The sequence below is a fragment of the Oikopleura dioica genome, chromosome 2, assembly GCF_907165135.1.
Source record: "Oikopleura dioica chromosome 2, OKI2018_I68_1.0, whole genome shotgun sequence".
Lineage (NCBI taxonomy): Eukaryota > Metazoa > Chordata > Appendicularia > Copelata > Oikopleuridae > Oikopleura > Oikopleura dioica.
The window spans coordinates 9,551,461-9,572,461 of record NC_137292.1 but is presented as its reverse complement, the minus strand read 5'-3'; the positions used below and the strand labels follow the sequence as shown (position 1 = coordinate 9,572,461).

The window sequence follows — 21,001 nt, the reverse complement described above, 5'->3', positions numbered from 1 at the left end:
ACTGCTTTTAGAAAATATTTAAATTTAAGAATGGATGGAGGAAAGACGAGGATAAAGCTCGACAATCGTCTTCGAGTACTCATCGAAAACTGCGTCAAAACTCGCCAGCGATCAGTCCTCTGTCTTGTTGGCGAGCAGGGAAGGAATCAAGTCGTCCACCTTCACAACTTTCTTTCGAAAGCGACCGTCAAAGCCAGGCCGAATGTCCTCTGGTGTTACAAAAAAGAGCTCGGCTTCTCGACGCACCGAAAGAAGCGAAAGAAGATGCTGGAGAAGCGGCTAAAGGATGGAATTACAGAAATCAATGAAAATGACCCCTTCGAACTCTTCATCTGCGGCACTGACATTCGCTGGTGCTACTACAAAGATACTCACAAGGTGTTGGGTAAAACTTTCGGAATGTGCGTCCTTCAAGATTTTGAAGCAATGACGCCAAATTTGCTTGCTAGAACTATCGAAACTGTTGAAGGTTAAATAATCATCCTTGATTCAAAATTTGTTAGCAATCTTTTAGGAGGCGGAATGATTGTTTTCTTGCTAAAAAGTTTGACAAGTATGAAACAGCTCTATGCTCTCACAATGGACGTACACGCGAGATACAGAACAGAAGCTCACCAACACATCAAACCAAGATTCAACGAGCGATTTATCATGTCTTTGAAGTCGAACAACAACTGTATATTTCTTGACGACAAGTGGAACTTCCTCTCCATCTCCAACGCCATGAAAGTCCAGCCCATAGGTCTTGGTTGCCAAAATTTTCTGCTCAACTTTAACCCGTAGCCGCGCCGCGCTCAACCCCATTATGCGCTCAAGCGCCCGCCCTAAGGCTAAACAACATAATATTGCCGCTGTCAAATATTTTTACAATTTTTCTTTATTCAAAAGATGAAAAACTGTACTAACATATAGAGAAAAGAAAGACTTTTAAAAAATGGGATTCTGCTCGTCCCTCTTCAAGACTTTTTTCTTCATCGCTTTTTGCTGGCTTGGAGTGACGCTTTGGCTCTTTTCGAGGCTGAATCATGAGCTCTTCGAGCATAAACCGCCCACGGAAGCAAGGTCGATGAAGGTCGATATGGAGTGCGAAGGAATCAAAGTTATCAGGAAAGGGTTTTCTTTCTTATCCGAAGCAGCTGACGGCAGACCAGCTATTATAAAAACAACTGTCTCTCAGAACATACATTTTCATAGAAATTTCGCTTTCATAATTGTATCATTTTATGAACTGACTTTGTCCGTCAAAGATTTTATTTACTAGGACAATACGCGAAATCGAAATCCTGTAAAGCTTTCAACGAGAGTGTTTCCGCCGCCTTTCTCAAGTCCGCGAGAATCACAGCACTTCATCGTGTTTCAAATCACATGGTCTTCGTCCAAACTCCACCGACTGCCAAATCATCGAGTATCTTTACAAGCACGAAGACGTCTGCACTGATATCTCCAAAGAGATTTCCGATAACTTTAAAAAACATGTTCCTCAAGCTCACAAAGGCGTGAATTTCGGAAGTTTATACAATCAGCTGGATCGTTGTGGCGAAGTCTGCAAATGGATCGCCAGAAGAATTCAGGAGAATGAAGTCAAATGGCAGAGAACTTATGACAAGATGTTCCCTCACGATGAGATCGAGGTTCACATGGAAGACGGAACTGTTGAACATAAACCGAGATCGAAGAGAGTCATATTATTGCATCTGGGACTCCTCGAAGAAGAGATCGGGCTCAACTTCGGCAAGGGCGCGCTTTCCGGGGGCCCTCTTGGAGAACTCGTGCAGTGGTCCGATTTGATCTCATCGCTCTACGTCCTAGGGCACAAACTTATTCTTTCCTGGTCTAAGAAAACACTGGAAAATTATATGACAACGTCTTCCACTGCCCTCGATCAATGTCACCTTGCGAGGCCTGCTGATGCTGACCTTATCTATACCGATGTCCATGGCCTCCAACAAATGATTCAAATGACCGGCTCTTTGGCCAAATTCAAGTGCAACCTGCGAGTCCTTGATAACTTCGGGACAGAGCCAGCTTACAATCACCCTGGATACGTAAGAAAACATGATTTGCCAAAAGGATATGGACAATTTTCTCTTGATACAAAGCAATTCATGACACAGTGGCCTCACACTATGGACAATTCATTCGTTGGCTTCGTTGTTCACAGAATATCTGCGGACAAAATCGACGCTGAAAAACGCGTTGCAAATAGAGTTCTCCTTTATGGAAAACGAGAAAGTGTCCTTCACTCGCCGGAAGCTAAGCTGATTTTAAAAGTGTTACGTGAGCAAGAATTCGAAATTCACGCGACCTTGTGGAGCAAACAGGATGAAGAGAACAAAGACGTCATTTCGTCTGTCCCAGATTTTATTACAAATCACGGATATGTAAATCAGAGTGCTTTTCTCGATCTTCTGAGGTCTGCCAAAGCATATGTGGGTTTGGGAACACCTCCAGAAGGACCTGCTGCACTAGAAGCTGTTGCTAATGGAGCAATCTTTATCCAGCCAAGATTTAGGCCAAAACGAGATGTATACCAGCAGCAACAGAAACCGACAAGGTAGAAATTTTCGTTTTCATGAGAAATCAATATCATTAGTCGACGTCTGAGCTCGCAGAATCCGTACATGGAACGTCTAGATCGCCCCTACAATTTCTTCTACAATCAATTCGATGCTGAGGACATCAAAGCTGCGCTTACCCAAGTTAAAGCCAAGAGCATCGATCCGCTTGTTCCTTTTGAATTCACTCACGAAGGCATGCTTCAAAGAATACACGCGTATGTGGAGCATCAAGACTTTTGCGAACGCGAGACGTCTTGGCCTCCGAGATCGTCTGTTAAGGTTAAATTTGGCCAGCCAGGTGAAAGCTGTAATGAAGTCTGCGAGAGTCATCATCGAGTGTGCGAACGAAGCTGGTTTCCAATCACGAATTCTACAGAAATGATCCTTACCCAGACTCACAACTGCCTGAGTTATCGAAAAGAATCTGACATAATTTCTCCTTTCTTCGACGATGACGATAAAACATGCGTTTTTCAAGGTGATAAGCTGCTGTTCAGTTGTGCTGGAAAAGAACCATCAGCAAGAAGAATATGCCCGTGTAGGGATTTTATCAAGAATCAAGTTGCGCTCTGTAAAGAATGTAAATAAGTAAATGACTTTTCTGAGCATTATTTCTGTACTCGAAGGATAAAATACACTACGTTCATGATAAATGATTTATCTGATGTCGTTTCGCAGGTTTTCTTATCCAATATTTTGCAACCAAGAAACAGGCAAAGCCCCACCAAATGAAGCAGACAACAGACTGAAGGAAATCAAAGAAGACCTTGCGGATACTCAACCCATCGGATCTATTCTCAATCTTTGCAAAACCTACGACCAAGGCAATGCGCTTCTCAAGTTTATCGATATCATTACCGAGAAGAAATTCCGTACGACCGTTTCTCTCACTGCCGCTCGAGGTCGTGGTAAATCCGCTGCGCTCGGTTTGTCTATTGCTGCTGCTCTTGCTTACGGATATGCGAATATCTTTGTCACTTCGCCGTCGCCTGATAATTTGGGCACTCTCTTTGAGTTTGTTCTCAAGGGATTGGATGCGTTAAAATACGACCAAAACTCGGACTACGACATCATCCAATCGACCCAAGACGACATGAAGAAAGCTATTGTTAGAATAAACTTGATGCGTGACCATCGCCAAACAGTACAGTACATCGACCCATCAGACCATAAAATGCTTGCGCAAGCCGAATTAGTTGTCATCGACGAGGCAGCAGCGATTCCCTTGCCTCTCGTGAAGAATCTACTAGGACCGTATCTTGTTTTCATGTCATCCACTGTCAATGGATATGAAGGAACTGGAAGATCGTTGAGCTTGAAGTTACTGGATAACTTACGGTATGAGAGCACAATATAATATTATCAATATTCTTATTTTGACTCTGTCTAGGCGTCAAGCAGATACATCCGGTTCAGCAGTTGGGCAAAGGAGTCTATCCGAACTGACGTTAGACGAGTCCATTCGTTACGCACCTAACTGCCCAGTTGAATGTTGGCTGAACAGCCTTCTCTGTCTGGATTGTGACATCCCTAGAGCAACCTTTTCCCTTCCGTCTCCTTCAAGTTGCTCTTTGTACTGGGTCAACAGAGATGCTTTGTTTTCAGGAAACAAAAGCTCCGAGAAGTTCCTTTCGTCTTTGATGGCTCTTTATGTCGCTAGGTACTGAATTGATCGTTGAAGTGTACTGTAACAATGTTCAGTCATTACAAAAACCAACCGAACGACCTCCAGCTTCTCTCCGACGCCCCAGCCCACCATTTGTTCGTTCTTTGTGCCCCAGTCAGCACGGAACAGACCAGCCTTCCAGTCCCACTCGTTGTTCTACAAGTTGCTCATGAAGGAAAAATCGCAAAAGAAAGCATCAGGCATTCACTTCGCGAAGGTCGAAAGGCGTCCGGCGACCTTATCCCATGGACGATTTCTGAACAGTTTCGACAGTTGGACTTTGGTGAACTTTCAGGTGATAGTCTTATGAGAACCCCGGCGTAAATATTATTCAGGTGCGAGAGTCGTGAGAATAGCTACACATCCCGATTTCCAACGTGCGGGATACGGCAAAGAAGCTTTGCGGTAAGTATTTTCGGATTCGTTCTGCCTCAGTTGGTATTGATTTTAAAATATGATTTCGATTCTTAACTTTATACAGAACCACGATAAGATTATATCGATTCGTATTCGCCCATAAGGAGATTATGTAAAGTTGATCATATGATTACAGGCAAATGGAAGAATACTACGCCGGAAAGATCCCCCTCGCCGACAATCTTCCCGACATCGAAGCCGAAGGGGTTGAGGAAATCGATGAAGGAGTCGACTTGCTACACGAGAAGATCCAGCCAAAGAAAGAGCTCGCAATCATGTATGGCCTTGATCAGAGACGAGCGGAACCTCTTGACTGGCTTGGAGTTAGCTTTGGGTTGACTTCGGATTTGCTGAGATTCTGGACGCGTTCTGGTTACAGGTAAAATTAATTATATTGATTCTATCATTGCTATCGTACATCCTTCCTTGATATCGGGTGTTTATGAAACATTGACATAAGATTCACTCGCAAAGATGCGTTTTCCTCGACTGATGTGATCATATCGATCGGTTTGAATGATGTGAATATATTTTCAAGTTTTCAGGACAGGGTAAAATGTACAGTTTTCTTTTTTCTAAATATCTTTTCGGCAGCAAGGGCAGATCTTTTGATGCGTGATCCATTGATTTAAGCACTTTTTATGAAAGATGTGACTACAGTTGGTCATCAAGACTGGATTTTCTCCATCTTTCCCAGGTGATGCAGCGAGCCTACAGTAGCAAATGACGCAAAGTTTGTTCATCAATGATGTGGTGTCAACTTTTGTCTTTTTTGAGGTTTCTTCAGAGTTGGAGTCAGAATCGGACTTGCGTTTTTTCGGAGTTTCGGAACCATTTTGACCGAAGATGACATAATCGCTAGTGTCAACCCCGCGAGGATAGAGGTCAGAACAGAATTTAACTGTATTGCTCGCTTTCTGGCCGATAAGGGAAGCCTTCCGGTTTTCTGCATACTTTTTCAATATACAGTTATTTTCTAGCTTTTCTGGGGCGGCTTTTAAATCGGCTTCTTTTGGGCAGTCGCGGAGTACGGTTGTGAATTGGTTCATCGATTTTTCACTCATTTTCCGTTAATTTCTCCAAATGAATTCAGTCGATTTGAAAGCGTTTCTTTTATATCAATTTCTTATGAAATATTACATAAACTTCTGTCCTCTCCGATTCGATGGCGCTTCACGATTACGAATCTCGATATAAAAATTTTTCTCGAATTTGCTCTTCTTTATCGATTGTCCTTCCTCCCCGAAAAGCGATTTTTAACAGACTTCGTTTTTAGCGAAATAATGTGAGTGTCTAACGAGAGGTCTTTTTGTGAAAAATAGGATTAGGAGTGTGTTACGTCATTCTGGCGCAACTATCCGCTGGCTTGACCCTCGAGGGAAGCTGCAGACTTAGAATGACCCATCTTGGCACAGTCGTTACCACCATCTGAGGTCATCGAGGGCATGATGTCTTCAGAATCCTCTTCTCTTATTACTCCAGGTTTTATTAATGTGCTAGAAAAATATTGACCCCTCTCAGTCAAATGACGCTATCGATAATCAATTTGCCCTCGTTACACTTTGTCTTCGAACAGTACCTTCGATTTTCGGCAGCCATTAAAAGAAGGAAGACGAATGTGATTATGAATAAAAGAACTTCGAAGAATCTCTTTTTAAAAAAGAGCCAAAGAACTCATAAAAATATTTGACGAGGGCTTTTTCTCGGAATAAGAAATATCGATCAAAAGCGTCCTTGTTTAAATTCTCGATGAATTTTATTTACTCATGAACTTTTTAGGGCAGTTTACATGCGTCAAAACGCAAACGATACAACTGGGGAGCATTCTACTGTGTTTTTAAAATCAATCCGAGGCTCTGGAGCGTACCTGAGAGGATTCCAGGATGATTTCAGGAACGGCTTTATGATAAACAAGCTTTTATCGCAATTATGATATGGACAAAAACTCTGCTCTTTTTCAAATATAATAAACCGAATCGAGTCGGCGATTCGCCTCGCTGCTCGGCTATGAATTTCGTCGATTTTCGCCAGCTGTGGCTTTGCAGATCCTCGAAACCAGTCGTAAATCCAGCTCCGAAGATGCGGAATCATTGCGTCTTTTGAAAACCTATTTCACTGCGTACGACCTGGAGCGAATGGAGCTGTATGGAAAAGGAGTTGTCGATTATCATTTGATTGTTGATATCCTGCCGCAGATTGTCAAGATGATTTTTACCGGAGAAATCACAATCAAGGGACTCTCTGTGCAGCAGAAAGCGATTTTAGTCGCGCTTGGGCTTCAATACAAATCGGTAATTATTTTAATAACAATCGATTCGCTGCTTTATTTAGCGGATAAGTATCTTTAACCTTTCATTACGCTGCATAATTTATGCATGGAATACATTACATAAACTGTTTCGTAAGGTGGATGAGCTGTCGGAAATCAGCCTTACCTCTCAACTACCACCGATGCCTTCAAGTCAAATCCTGGGTCATTTCAAGCGCGCTATTATTAGAATAAACGAAGAAGTCAAAAGATTAGAGACGGTATTACCAAAAATTGTAATAACAAAGAATCAGTGTTTGATAATTTAGATCAAGGCTGAGGCAGAACTTAATCTGCCACAGTCCAAGGTGAACCTGGAAATCGAAGAAGGAGACGAAGGAGCAATCGATGCGGTGCTGGACGAAGAAGCAGCGAAAATCAAGGAAGAGCAGGCCAAGGAGAAGCAAGAATTGGTCAAGGCACTGCAGCAGTATAAAATTAAAGTAAGAGTTGAAAACTGGGTTCTCCTTGTTGATTCCAGCAAGCTGTTTTCTTTAAAAATTAATGACATGATTATATAAACTTGAGATAAGTTTTATTGAAGAATATATAAGCTTAAATAACGATGACGCTCGCGCTTATTTTATTATTTCAAAATTTCCAAATTGTCCATTTCGAAATTTTCGAATAGAAAAGATTTAATTCGAAACAATTCTAAATATTATTTCCAGGGAAATGACAACGACTGGTCGCAAGAATTGTCAACGCGAAAATCAGTAGCGAACATTTCTATCGGACGAGAACGAGTGGAGAAAAAGGCTGAAAATGGAGATGCTCCGGTGAAGCGCAAAGGCGGAAAAACGCCAGATGGAAAACGAAAGAAGAAGAGAGCCTGAAAGTGAATTTCCTGCAAAGCTTTGTTTTTGTTAATAAAGCAAAAATACGCTTGTGCGGTTGAAAATACAAAGACAGTGACACGCCAATTTGGATTAGAATGATGCGCTTCGTTTCATTGAGAAAATTGCGTGTTGCTGTTGCATTGTCGGGTGGTGTTGATTCCGCAGTTGCAGCGATTTTGCTCAAGCTAGGACTGAGATTCTTTCTTTTTCGATAGATAATAATTGGCTACCATTTGCGCTTGAGCAATTTTTATTATTAAAGGGCTAGCGACTGTCTCTTATCCAAGAATGAAGCAACGGGGACATGAGGTTGTTGGAGTTCACTCCCGAAATTGGGATGGCAAGGATGAGCTTGGAGTTTGCCAGGCAGATGCGGACTTTGAATCAGCCAGAGCTGTCGCTGATCATCTTAAAATCGAGCTTGTTGAACTCAACTGTGTGAAAGAATATTGGACAGAAGTTTTTGAACCCTTTTTGGAAAGCACACAGAATGCCAGTAGCTTTAATATCGATCAGGAAAGAGTTATTGAGTCATAAGTTTATGCTGATTTCCTTTGACAGGTTTTCACTAGCGGCTTTGCATGCCACTTAAAGTCATCTCTAAAACATGTAAAATTGTCACGTGACTAATTTACGCGAAACCGTTAACACAGACAAGTTCCACGAGGGTGCGAAAAATCGAATTCATAAAGGTTCTATTAAATAACTCGACGTCCAAGGCCCGATATGCAAATTTCCGAGAAGTAGCGCGTCGCGCAGCTCCTTCTTTTTGAAATTTTTAAACGAATTCAAAGTAGGATTAGCGCTGTTGCGATCAGGTGCTGCCTGTGTGTATGTATCTTCTGGTTTTTAGAAGGGCAGGAATTTGCATTCCTAACAAAGCTATGCAATGAGCGGATTAAATTTGATGCGATGCTGAAGAAAGGAACGGGTTGGACTTTTTTTTCGTCGACTTGTACGCTGCGAAATTAAATTTATTGCCAAAATTGATGTTTCTTGTAAGTGGATCATTTTCCTTTTAAAAATTTTAATACAGAGTTTATTTTGGACACAATTTAATATTCGGATTTTGTTTTGATGAAAAACAGGGAAAGACACGTTACAGATCTTTAAATATTATTTTTTGGTTTCGTTTGAAAAAAAAAATAATTTAGAAAATAACAATGTTTAATTGGATAATGATTATTTCAACGTAAGGTTCGCTATTTAATTTTCTGAGGAATCCTCAGTGAAAAGAGTTTTACTTATTAATTTATTAATTAAATTTGCTCAAATTGCTTTGAGAGAAGTGGACAACTGTAATCAGGTACAACAAAAACTCATTCTTTCTTCAATTATGTCCAACTCACATTTAGCAAAGAATCAAATTAATTTTGATCGATTCGGGACGGGACGAACTATTTGTGGTAAAATACCACTCCTGATCGGAAATCGAAAATAATTATGTTTTTGAAACATGAACTTCTAGTGACGGATATCCGCAATTATATGAGTAAATGGCTTTAGGTCGCAAAATTTCAAAATTTGCCTCGTTAAAGTTAAGGAGCTGGAATTACTCGGTCGATGGGCATGTAATTTTGGTCAAGTTGAATTCAAAGTGCAAATTTAGCAACCAAACTTTCTCTTCTGATATCATTTTACAACGGAAGGATATTTTGCTATCATCATGGCTGCTTTTCATTCTCGTAATTCGAATTTATGCAGTATCTCCGGAAAGACCAGGGACTTACAAGTTAAATACTGGCGAAACAAGGATATAATTATATCATATTAATGCCCACGATAAAAAAGAGAGAATTAAAAAAGCTCGTTTTGCGAAAAAATTGAGCAGAAACTCATCCGTCATAATTTTTTTCTGAGTCAGATGTCTCTTGAATTGATTGCAGAGGGTGCCTTTTTTACATGTCCGCAATCGGTCCATTCATGACTGCGATAAGTATCTTACTCAGCCCGCTAATTACCAACTAGCGAACACCCAAAGTACTAGAAATTCCTTGTCCTTACGATTCCCTCGAATAAGAATTCGAAAATGTTCACTTTTTTATACAGGGAGGCAAAAACTGATCAAGTGGCGTCCTCTCTATAAGCGACGGGGCATTATGCGAGTCTGAGGAAGGCGAAACCGGGAGGTCAGAAACTGATTGCCACAGCAAGAAGTGGGTTCGCAATGTTTTTAAATTAAAGTCATTCCAATTAGCAGTGGTTAGACATAATAATGCTCGTCAGCGTCGTCTATAATCACGCTCGTGCATTAGCATAGTTTTAATACTTTCTGAGTCAGAAAGAGTCAAGCGAAAATTCGTCGGAAGGGAGCAGTGTCAATTAGGAGACATTCCACATTAGATGCTCTTCTTCTACGAAGGGGCTTATTTGCGAACCCACCATCCATCGATTCACTCAAAGACCAAACGTTCTATCTCTCACGGCTTAGCGCGCCACAGATCGAGAATGATTAGGGTGCTCACCAAGTTAAATGACTGTCATTGGGAGCGATAAGTACCCACAGAAATGTCATCATGCTCTGATCACGCATGTTGATCATTTTTCGCAGTGGTCATTTCTTTATTTTTTCTACAACAGTAATTTACTCATTTTGGCGAAAATGTTGGGCAAACTCACGGTAATGTTATATTTGATGGTTATTTTGCTCAAATCTGGTACGAGTGATTAGTTCTGAATTTCCTGTAAAGCGCCCAAAGAATTTTCAAAATGTTGTAAGCGATTTTTCTCCACTTGTCTGAACAAGTGACAGTAATTCGGATTTGACCAAAGTGAACACCCAGAATATAGTGGAGTTTCCTCTAGGCTCGTTGAATAAAAACGTGGTGAAAGCGATTGCGACCGAACATGGACTTGGAGACTTGGCGATGAAGAAAGAAAGCATGGGAGTGTGTTTTATTGGGAAGCGACGCATGTCAGATTTCTTGTCTGATTATCTTTTCGACCCTTTCAGGAACGTGATGAGATTTCTTTTATAAAAACACAAAGGAAAAACAGTGGCAACGTTTTCTTCCTTTCCATTTCTATACAGATAAAATGTTCAGGTCAAGCGCTGACAAAAGATATCTCCATGCCACGCGTGTCTAGACCCGCGAAGATGACTGAGCAGGGTTAATCTTAAGAGCTTCAAAGGCATTTTCAACGAACATCATATCCGAGATTCTGTATCGCTTTACTTCCTCACGTTGCTCTTATTTTTTAAAGATGTCTCGATAATTAAGAGAAGCATCTTCAATAGTTCAAGCTCTGAATTTCGAGCTGCTCAGGCTTAAGATTATTCGCTCCAAATGAAACAGTGCTCTACTCTTTCGAATGATGAAGTGTTTTATCAACGATCCTAAGCACTAAGACGAATTTAACCTAAGCGTATTTATGAAGCAAATTTACTGCGTCGAGAGCATTTGATTATTGTGAGCACACCCTTCAAAACCCAACTCGGGTCGTATGTTGCCGGCGTACACATGTCGCAAGAATCCTGTCCTTCTAAAGCGACATCATATCCTCTAAAATAAGCCTCACATTTAGAATAATTGTGATAATATTCGATGTTGTTTCTCCGCCTTGCCACAGGAGCCAAAACATTATTTCTAGCGATAGATAAGCTGTTTTGTTAACAAATAATCTCATCACGTGACTCAGCAAGAAGATCTTCGACATCGACAGTGGAAAATTTCTAGTGAATAGTCTAACAAGCGCTTGGAACATTGAGTTAATTAGTGTTAGAGGTTGTAGAAAATAATTCGTCGAGTTGTTCATCTATTGGGAACAATTAACAAAAATAAGCTGAAGCAGGTAATTTAAATTCGAACCGTTGAGAGAAACATTAAAAAAAGTTAAAATATCTTATTCTTGGTACTGTTATTCGTTTCTTTCTTAAATTTCTTACGAGTAGCTGAACATGGCTAAAATAATGATCTTAGTTCCAATAAAGTTCATGCCACAAACTAAAGTGAACATTGAATTAGTCAACCCTCGTTCAGTTAAAATAATATTTTACTACTGAAATAAAAGCACAGGGATGCGACTTGTTAAACTTCCACACAGGGAAGCGCGCGTTTCCGATTTATGGCGTTGCGGTGGGCCAACGGACCAAGTTTCAAACGAAGGAGAGAAACCATCGGAAGAGGCCAATTGCGGTCGTAGTCGGGGATCAAAAGCCAGACGCAGTGCGAGCAGCAAGTTATACAATCTTCAAGCCACTAATACGACGATCCAAGCCTCTTAGACTTTTATTTGGTAGATAGATTTGATCCGAGCGATTAAGCAAGACTCGGGGATCGGTCGGACTTAGGACTCATCTTTCGTAACTTCTTGCTTTAAGACACCTTTGAATGAGTCAACTTTGTAGAGCATGTTTCAGAACAAACAGTTGTTTTTAAAATTTTTCCGGGGGAACCGCTAGAAAAAGATAAAAACCGCTAGAACGGTAGGGAAGGCAAATCTCATTGATCATTTGAGCAAGGGGATTAGAAAGGTGTAAAAATCAGATTCGGTTTCAAATATCACCCGCCTGCTAATTTCGTGAATTTTATTGGATTCGTCTAATGTGATTCCGAGGGACGTGGATCATCATCTGCAGTAAAAACGTGCGGGCAAAAGTGCCCTGTACTCTTGATTTCTCCCAAGTTTTAAATTATCAGAGAGATGGAATGGCCGAGCCTTGTGAGCTCTTGATATTCAAATTCCGGAATTCACAATTTCAGTGAAAAATTCTTGACATTTTTATGCACGCACTTCTAACCTAGACTATCTTTTTTGAATCCGATGTATTTTTTTTTTCATTTTAAATGGTTCAAAAAATGAAAGTTCTATTAATCAAATCATCGCGCAGGAAGGATTCTAAAATGTCTCTAGAACGGCTACTGGATAATCGCTCATACGATGAGTTTATCTACTTACAAAAATATTACATAAACTTCTGTCCTCTCCGATTCGATGGCGCTTCACGATTACGAATCTCGATATAAAAATTTTTCTCGAATTTGCTCTTCTTTATCGATTGTCCTTCCTCCCCGAAAAGGGATTTTCAACAGACTTCGTTTTTCGCGAAATAATGTGAGTGTCTAACGAGAGGTCTTTTTGTGAAAAATAGGATTAGGAGTGTGTTACGTCATTCTGGCGCAACTATCCGCTGGCTTGACCCTCGAGGGAAGCTGCAGACTTAGAATGACCCATCTTGGCACAGTCGTTACCACCATCTGAGGTCATCGAGGGCATGATGTCTTCAGAATCCTCTTCTCTTATTACTCCAGGTTTTATTAATGTGCTAGAAAAATATTGACCCCTCTCAGTCAAATGACGCTATCGATAATCAATTTGCCCTCGTTACACTTTGTCTTCGAACAGTACCTTCGATTTTCGGCAGCCATTAAAAGAAGGAAGACGAATGTGATTATGAATAAAAGAACTTCGAAGAATCTCTTTTTAAAAAAGAGCCAAAGAACTCATAAAAATATTTGACGAGGGCTTTTTCTCGGAATAAGAAATATCGATCAAAAGCGTCCTTGTTTAAATTCTCGATGAATTTTATTTACTCATGAACTTTTTAGGGCAGTTTACATGCGTCAAAACGCAAACGATACAACTGGGGAGCATTCTACTGTGTTTTTAAAATCAATCCGAGGCTCTGGAGCGTACCTGAGAGGATTCCAGGATGATTTCAGGAACGGCTTTATGATAAACAAGCTTTTATCGCAATTATGATATGGACAAAAACTCTGCTCTTTTTCAAATATAATAAACCGAATCGAGTCGGCGATTCGCCTCGCTGCTCGGCTATGAATTTCGTCGATTTTCGCCAGCTGTGGCTTTGCAGATCCTCGAAACCAGTCGTAAATCCAGCTCCGAAGATGCGGAATCATTGCGTCTTTTGAAAACCTATTTCACTGCGTACGACCTGGAGCGAATGGAGCTGTATGGAAAAGGAGTTGTCGATTATCATTTGATTGTTGATATCCTGCCGCAGATTGTCAAGATGATTTTTACCGGAGAAATCACAATCAAGGGACTCTCTGTGCAGCAGAAAGCGATTTTAGTCGCGCTTGGGCTTCAATACAAATCGGTAATTATTTTAATAACAATCGATTCGCTGCTTTATTTAGCGGATAAGTATCTTTAACCTTTCATTACGCTGCATAATTTATGCATGGAATACATTACATAAACTGTTTCGTAAGGTGGATGAGCTGTCGGAAATCAGCCTTACCTCTCAACTACCACCGATGCCTTCAAGTCAAATCCTGGGTCATTTCAAGCGCGCTATTATTAGAATAAACGAAGAAGTCAAAAGATTAGAGACGGTATTACCAAAAATTGTAATAACAAAGAATCAGTGTTTGATAATTTAGATCAAGGCTGAGGCAGAACTTAATCTGCCACAGTCCAAGGTGAACCTGGAAATCGAAGAAGGAGACGAAGGAGCAATCGATGCGGTGCTGGACGAAGAAGCAGCGAAAATCAAGGAAGAGCAGGCCAAGGAGAAGCAAGAATTGGTCAAGGCACTGCAGCAGTATAAAATTAAAGTAAGAGTTGAAAACTGGGTTCTCCTTGTTGATTCCAGCAAGCTGTTTTCTTTAAAAATTAATGACATGATTATATAAACTTGAGATAAGTTTTATTGAAGAATATATAAGCTTAAATAACGATGACGCTCGCGCTTATTTTATTATTTCAAAATTTCCAAATTGTCCATTTCGAAATTTTCGAATAGAAAAGATTTAATTCGAAACAATTCTAAATATTATTTCCAGGGAAATGACAACGACTGGTCGCAAGAATTGTCAACGCGAAAATCAGTAGCGAACATTTCTATCGGACGAGAACGAGTGGAGAAAAAGGCTGAAAATGGAGATGCTCCGGTGAAGCGCAAAGGCGGAAAAACGCCAGATGGAAAACGAAAGAAGAAGAGAGCCTGAAAGTGAATTTCCTGCAAAGCTTTGTTTTTGTTAATAAAGCAAAAATACGCTTGTGCGGTTGAAAATACAAAGACAGTGACACGCCAATTTGGATTAGAATGATGCGCTTCGTTTCATTGAGAAAATTGCGTGTTGCTGTTGCATTGTCGGGTGGTGTTGATTCCGCAGTTGCAGCGATTTTGCTCAAGCTAGGACTGAGATTCTTTCTTTTTCGATAGATAATAATTGGCTACCATTTGCGCTTGAGCAATTTTTATTATTAAAGGGCTAGCGACTGTCTCTTATCCAAGAATGAAGCAACGGGGACATGAGGTTGTTGGAGTTCACTCCCGAAATTGGGATGGCAAGGATGAGCTTGGAGTTTGCCAGGCAGATGCGGACTTTGAATCAGCCAGAGCTGTCGCTGATCATCTTAAAATCGAGCTTGTTGAACTCAACTGTGTGAAAGAATATTGGACAGAAGTTTTTGAACCCTTTTTGGAAAGCACACAGAATGCCAGTAGCTTTAATATCGATCAGGAAAGAGTTATTGAGTCATAAGTTTATGCTGATTTCCTTTGACAGGTTTTCACTAGCGGCTTTGCATGCCACTTAAAGTCATCTCTAAAACATGTAAAATTGTCACGTGACTAATTTACGCGAAACCGTTAACACAGACAAGTTCCACGAGGGTGCGAAAAATCGAATTCATAAAGGTTCTATTAAATAACTCGACGTCCAAGGCCCGATATGCAAATTTCCGAGAAGTAGCGCGTCGCGCAGCTCCTTCTTTTTGAAATTTTTAAACGAATTCAAAGTAGGATTAGCGCTGTTGCGATCAGGTGCTGCCTGTGTGTATGTATCTTCTGGTTTTTAGAAGGGCAGGAATTTGCATTCCTAACAAAGCTATGCAATGAGCGGATTAAATTTGATGCGATGCTGAAGAAAGGAACGGGTTGGACTTTTTTTTCGTCGACTTGTACGCTGCGAAATTAAATTTATTGCCAAAATTGATGTTTCTTGTAAGTGGATCATTTTCCTTTTAAAAATTTTAATACAGAGTTTATTTTGGACACAATTTAATATTCGGATTTTGTTTTGATGAAAAACAGGGAAAGACACGTTACAGATCTTTAAATATTATTTTTTGGTTTCGTTTGAAAAAAAAAATAATTTAGAAAATAACAATGTTTAATTGGATAATGATTATTTCAACGTAAGGTTCGCTATTTAATTTTCTGAGGAATCCTCAGTGAAAAGAGTTTTACTTATTAATTTATTAATTAAATTTGCTCAAATTGCTTTGAGAGAAGTGGACAACTGTAATCAGGTACAACAAAAACTCATTCTTTCTTCAATTATGTCCAACTCACATTTAGCAAAGAATCAAATTAATTTTGATCGATTCGGGACGGGACGAACTATTTGTGGTAAAATACCACTCCTGATCGGAAATCGAAAATAATTATGTTTTTGAAACATGAACTTCTAGTGACGGATATCCGCAATTATATGAGTAAATGGCTTTAGGTCGCAAAATTTCAAAATTTGCCTCGTTAAAGTTAAGGAGCTGGAATTACTCGGTCGATGGGCATGTAATTTTGGTCAAGTTGAATTCAAAGTGCAAATTTAGCAACCAAACTTTCTCTTCTGATATCATTTTACAACGGAAGGATATTTTGCTATCATCATGGCTGCTTTTCATTCTCGTAATTCGAATTTATGCAGTATCTCCGGAAAGACCAGGGACTTACAAGTTAAATACTGGCGAAACAAGGATATAATTATATCATATTAATGCCCACGATAAAAAGAGAATTAAAAAGCTCGTTTTGCGAAAAATTGAGCAGAAACTCATCCGTCATAATTTTTTCTGAGTCAGATGTCTCTTGAATTGATTGCAGAGGGTGCCTTTTTTACATGTCCGCAATCGGTCCATTCATGACTGCGATAAGTATCTTACTCAGCCCGCTAATTACCAACTAGCGAACACCCAAAGTACTAGAAATTCCTTGTCCTTACGATTCCCTCGAATAAGAATTCGAAAATGTTCACTTTTTTATACAGGGAGGCAAAAACTGATCAAGTGGCGTCCTCTCTATAAGCGACGGGGCATTATGCGAGTCTGAGGAAGGCGAAACCGGGAGGTCAGAAACTGATTGCCACAGCAAGAAGTGGGTTCGCAATGTTTTTAAATTAAAGTCATTCCAATTAGCAGTGGTTAGACATAATAATGCTCGTCAGCGTCGTCTATAATCACGCTCGTGCATTAGCATAGTTTTAATACTTTCTGAGTCAGAAAGAGTCAAGCGAAAATTCGTCGGAAGGGAGCAGTGTCAATTAGGAGACATTCCACATTAGATGCTCTTCTTCTACGAAGGGGCTTATTTGCGAACCCACCATCCATCGATTCACTCAAAGACCAAACGTTCTATCTCTCACGGCTTAGCGCGCCACAGATCGAGAATGATTAGGGTGCTCACCAAGTTAAATGACTGTCATTGGGAGCGATAAGTACCCACAGAAATGTCATCATGCTCTGATCACGCATGTTGATCATTTTTCGCAGTGGTCATTTCTTTATTTTTTCTACAACAGTAATTTACTCATTTTGGCGAAAATGTTGGGCAAACTCACGGTAATGTTATATTTGATGGTTATTTTGCTCAAATCTGGTACGAGTGATTAGTTCTGAATTTCCTGTAAAGCGCCCAAAGAATTTTCAAAATGTTGTAAGCGATTTTTCTCCACTTGTCTGAACAAGTGACAGTAATTCGGATTTGACCAAAGTGAACACCCAGAATATAGTGGAGTTTCCTCTAGGCTCGTTGAATAAAAACGTGGTGAAAGCGATTGCGACCGAACATGGACTTGGAGACTTGGCGATGAAGAAAGAAAGCATGGGAGTGTGTTTTATTGGGAAGCGACGCATGTCAGATTTCTTGTCTGATTATCTTTTCGACCCTTTCAGGAACGTGATGAGATTTCTTTTATAAAAACACAAAGGAAAAACAGTGGCAACGTTTTCTTCCTTTCCATTTCTATACAGATAAAATGTTCAGGTCAAGCGCTGACAAAAGATATCTCCATGCCACGCGTGTCTAGACCCGCGAAGATGACTGAGCAGGGTTAATCTTAAGAGCTTCAAAGGCATTTTCAACGAACATCATATCCGAGATTCTGTATCGCTTTACTTCCTCACGTTGCTCTTATTTTTTAAAGATGTCTCGATAATTAAGAGAAGCATCTTCAATAGTTCAAGCTCTGAATTTCGAGCTGCTCAGGCTTAAGATTATTCGCTCCAAATGAAACAGTGCTCTACTCTTTCGAATGATGAAGTGTTTTATCAACGATCCTAAGCACTAAGACGAATTTAACCTAAGCGTATTTATGAAGCAAATTTACTGCGTCGAGAGCATTTGATTATTGTGAGCACACCCTTCAAAACCCAACTCGGGTCGTATGTTGCCGGCGTACACATGTCGCAAGAATCCTGTCCTTCTAAAGCGACATCATATCCTCTAAAATAAGCCTCACATTTAGAATAATTGTGATAATATTCGATGTTGTTTCTCCGCCTTGCCACAGGAGCCAAAACATTATTTCTAGCGATAGATAAGCTGTTTTGTTAACAAATAATCTCATCACGTGACTCAGCAAGAAGATCTTCGACATCGACAGTGGAAAATTTCTAGTGAATAGTCTAACAAGCGCTTGGAACATTGAGTTAATTAGTGTTAGAGGTTGTAGAAAATAATTCGTCGAGTTGTTCATCTATTGGGAACAATTAACAAAAATAAGCTGAAGCAGGTAATTTAAATTCGAACCGTTGAGAGAAACATTAAAAAAAGTTAAAATATCTTATTCTTGGTACTGTTATTCGTTTCTTTCTTAAATTTCTTACGAGTAGCTGAACATGGCTAAAATAATGATCTTAGTTCCAATAAAGTTCATGCCACAAACTAAAGTGAACATTGAATTAGTCAACCCTCGTTCAGTTAAAATAATATTTTACTACTGAAATAAAAGCACAGGGATGCGACTTGTTAAACTTCCACACAGGGAAGCGCGCGTTTCCGATTTATGGCGTTGCGGTGGGCCAACGGACCAAGTTTCAAACGAAGGAGAGAAACCATCGGAAGAGGCCAATTGCGGTCGTAGTCGGGGATCAAAAGCCAGACGCAGTGCGAGCAGCAAGTTATACAATCTTCAAGCCACTAATACGACGATCCAAGCCTCTTAGACTTTTATTTGGTAGATAGATTTGATCCGAGCGATTTAGCAAGACTCGGGGATCGGTCGGACTTAGGACTCATCTTTCGTAACTTCTTGCTTTAAGACACCTTTGAATGAGTCAACTTTGTAGAGCATGTTTCAGAACAAACAGTTGTTTTTAAAATTTTTCCGGGGGAACCGCTAGAAAAAGATAAAAACCGCTAGAACGGTAGGGAAGGCAAATCTCATTGATCATTTGAGCAAGGGGATTAGAAAGGTGTAAAAATCAGATTCGGTTTCAAATATCACCCGCCTGCTAATTTCGTGAATTTTATTGGATTCGTCTAATGTGATTCCGAGGGACGTGGATCATCATCTGCAGTAAAAACGTGCGGGCAAAAGTGCCCTGTACTCTTGATTTCTCCCAAGTTTTAAATTATCAGAGAGATGGAATGGCCGAGCCTTGTGAGCTCTTGATATTCAAATTCCGGAATTCACAATTTCAGTGAAAAATTCTTGACATTTTTATGCACGCACTTCTAACCTAGACTATCTTTTTTGAATCCGATGTATTTTTTTTTTCATTTTAAATGGTTCAAAAAATGAAAGTTCTATTAATCAAATCATCGCGCAGGAAGGATTCTAAAATGTCTCTAGAACGGCTACTGGATAATCGCTCATACGATGAGTTTATCTACTTCCTTCTCTCGTTGGAAGACGCTCATTCACCATTTTAGCTCTCGAGTTAAACTAATCAGCTTTTTCCGCGTCATAATTTATCTTCGGTCAAAATACGATTTGCAAGACTTGGAACACGCCTTCACTAGTACAGGATTCTCTTCCTTCACGTTCGACACGGTATCTCAGTCCTTGTCGAACAACCGGCCGCACGGAAAGCCGATTAAATGCTCATATCAACACTAAGGTCCTTATCAGTACCCTGAACAAGGACTGCTAAGAGATTCTGATAGTCTTTCTTGGACACTTTTAGTCAAACTCGCTGATTCTTGCTTCTTGAGCAGAGTTTGTTGGAGCATTTTCACGTCTGTCTTAAAGAATTTCCGCAGTGGAAACATCCAATTTATGAATCTAGTTAGCTTAAATGAACGGCAGAAGATCGTGCTCAGCAAGTTGGTATTTATATTACAACTTTGTTCAGCGCGTAAGAATTCGCCGCCTGCGCGCTTGTGAAAATCCACCCTGAGATGTTTCTTGTTCCTCTGAATAGCTGAAAATGCCAATCGAAGCATGCCACTAGAAAACCATCTTGCATTGAACGTGCAAGAACATCGAAAAAACGCGCTGATTTAGAACAAAAATGTGGACAAATATCAAAATTGCTGACTAAGAAAGTATAGTTAGTAGTAATTGAGAACTCCTGGTTCCCCTCATTTCGTCCAAAAAATCATATAAAAAGACCAGGAGTATCTCAATTTCAATGATCCGACCCTCAGTTTTTTCTTTCGAGTGATTGAAGAAGAATAACTTTAGATTTCCGTCTCTTCCCGAATCCGGCTAATCCACGATCAAAGCCAGTAATGCTTTTCGTAAGGGGAGCTCATCTAAAACCGTTTCAAGAGAACGAGAAGCACCTGCATTTGCTTACTCGAGGCATTAGTGGGTAACTGATTTTGCGTCCATGTTGTAATTTTCTAAATTGCTACTTGCGCCGATTTTTCTCGCCCTGGAGAAGTCTAACAAGCTGCTGTTTGTTTTATATGCATGTTTGTACTTAGTTAACATAGCAATTTGAGCTAATGCAGTATTATGCAAAATATGAATTTCCCTGCCTTGCATAAAAATCATCTTTTTTGAATCATCATTTTTACGTCGTCTTTTGATCCCACTTGTGCAGATAAATCTCCGAACGGCGACGTGTTAACGTGTTCGGGGACAAATCATCCAGCCCTGTTCACGAATAATTTCACGCTAATGGACTTATCTCTCCCAGTCGATGGACTTTTGAAGATAACTGAGGACGATGTATTGTCCGTTTTTGTCAGATTATATCATCGATCGCCCGTTATACCAGGAATTGTTATGCCAAAACAGATTATGAAATTGAAATTTAATTGCCATTTAATGGTTTAGTTCTTCTCAATAAC

General features: G+C 40.0%; 5 protein-coding genes across 5 annotated transcripts in view; all 5 read left to right on the top strand.

The window, feature by feature from the left end:
• Positions 1–21,001, top strand: part of LOC145698886 (uncharacterized) — a 45,117-nt gene that overhangs the window by 7,351 nt on the left and 16,765 nt on the right. The gene's annotated exons all lie outside the window — the stretch shown is intronic.
• Positions 24–7,841, top strand: LOC145698866 (RNA cytidine acetyltransferase-like). Its single transcript, XM_081776094.1, has 12 exons — positions 24–469; positions 515–742; positions 3,272–3,896; positions 3,949–4,218; positions 4,260–4,519; positions 4,560–4,629; positions 4,778–5,020; positions 6,421–6,534; positions 6,623–6,932; positions 7,048–7,170; positions 7,219–7,392; positions 7,621–7,841. The coding sequence occupies exons 1-12, from the start codon at positions 31–33 to the stop codon at positions 7,783–7,785; spliced, it is 3,021 nt and encodes a 1,006-aa protein (XP_081632220.1). The 5' UTR covers positions 24–30; the 3' UTR covers positions 7,786–7,841.
• On the top strand, positions 935–3,251 carry LOC145700708 (alpha-1,6-mannosylglycoprotein 6-beta-N-acetylglucosaminyltransferase A-like). Its single transcript, XM_081778033.1, has 3 exons — positions 935–1,113; positions 1,292–2,554; positions 2,594–3,251. The coding sequence occupies exons 1-3, from the start codon at positions 935–937 to the stop codon at positions 3,144–3,146; spliced, it is 1,995 nt and encodes a 664-aa protein (XP_081634159.1). The 3' UTR covers positions 3,147–3,251.
• On the top strand, positions 13,544–14,765 carry LOC145698888 (RNA cytidine acetyltransferase-like). Its single transcript, XM_081776122.1, has 4 exons — positions 13,544–13,849; positions 13,965–14,087; positions 14,136–14,309; positions 14,538–14,765. The coding sequence occupies exons 1-4, from the start codon at positions 13,694–13,696 to the stop codon at positions 14,700–14,702; spliced, it is 618 nt and encodes a 205-aa protein (XP_081632248.1). The 5' UTR covers positions 13,544–13,693; the 3' UTR covers positions 14,703–14,765.
• Positions 14,801–20,987, top strand: LOC145698167 (putative mitochondrial tRNA-specific 2-thiouridylase 1). Its single transcript, XM_081775369.1, has 9 exons — positions 14,801–14,883; positions 14,993–15,221; positions 15,588–15,620; positions 16,051–16,090; positions 16,787–16,855; positions 17,490–17,652; positions 18,339–18,372; positions 18,740–18,842; positions 20,752–20,987. Exons 1-9 carry the CDS (start codon positions 14,801–14,803, stop codon positions 20,985–20,987), a joined length of 990 nt encoding a protein of 329 aa, XP_081631495.1.

Bases quoted from the DNA above. Each gene is read 5' to 3' on its own strand.
- LOC145698167 (XM_081775369.1), top strand. From the start codon at position 14,801: ATGATGCGCTTCGTTTCATTGAGAAAATTGCGTGTTGCTGTTGCATTG. The intron at 16,091-16,786 runs GGACGGGACGAA...CCTCTCTATAAG, and splicing joins AATTAATTTTGATCGATTCG to CGACGGGGCATTATGCGAGT. The intron at 18,373-18,739 runs CTAGTGAATAGT...TTAAACTTCCAC, and splicing joins ACATCGACAGTGGAAAATTT to ACAGGGAAGCGCGCGTTTCC.
- LOC145698888 (XM_081776122.1), top strand. From the start codon at position 13,694: ATGGAGCTGTATGGAAAAGGAGTTGTCGATTATCATTTGATTGTTGAT. The intron at 13,850-13,964 runs GTAATTATTTTA...CTGTTTCGTAAG, and splicing joins TTGGGCTTCAATACAAATCG to GTGGATGAGCTGTCGGAAAT. The intron at 14,310-14,537 runs GTAAGAGTTGAA...TATTATTTCCAG, and splicing joins TGCAGCAGTATAAAATTAAA to GGAAATGACAACGACTGGTC.
- LOC145698866 (XM_081776094.1), top strand. From the start codon at position 31: ATGGATGGAGGAAAGACGAGGATAAAGCTCGACAATCGTCTTCGAGTA. The intron at 5,021-6,420 runs GTAAAATTAATT...TGAACTTTTTAG, and splicing joins TGGACGCGTTCTGGTTACAG to GGCAGTTTACATGCGTCAAA. The intron at 6,535-6,622 runs GAACGGCTTTAT...AACCGAATCGAG, and splicing joins GGATTCCAGGATGATTTCAG to TCGGCGATTCGCCTCGCTGC.
- LOC145700708 (XM_081778033.1), top strand. From the start codon at position 935: ATGGGATTCTGCTCGTCCCTCTTCAAGACTTTTTTCTTCATCGCTTTT. The intron at 1,114-1,291 runs GTTTTCTTTCTT...AATCCTGTAAAG, and splicing joins ATCAAAGTTATCAGGAAAGG to CTTTCAACGAGAGTGTTTCC. The intron at 2,555-2,593 runs GTAGAAATTTTC...CAATATCATTAG, and splicing joins CAGCAACAGAAACCGACAAG to TCGACGTCTGAGCTCGCAGA.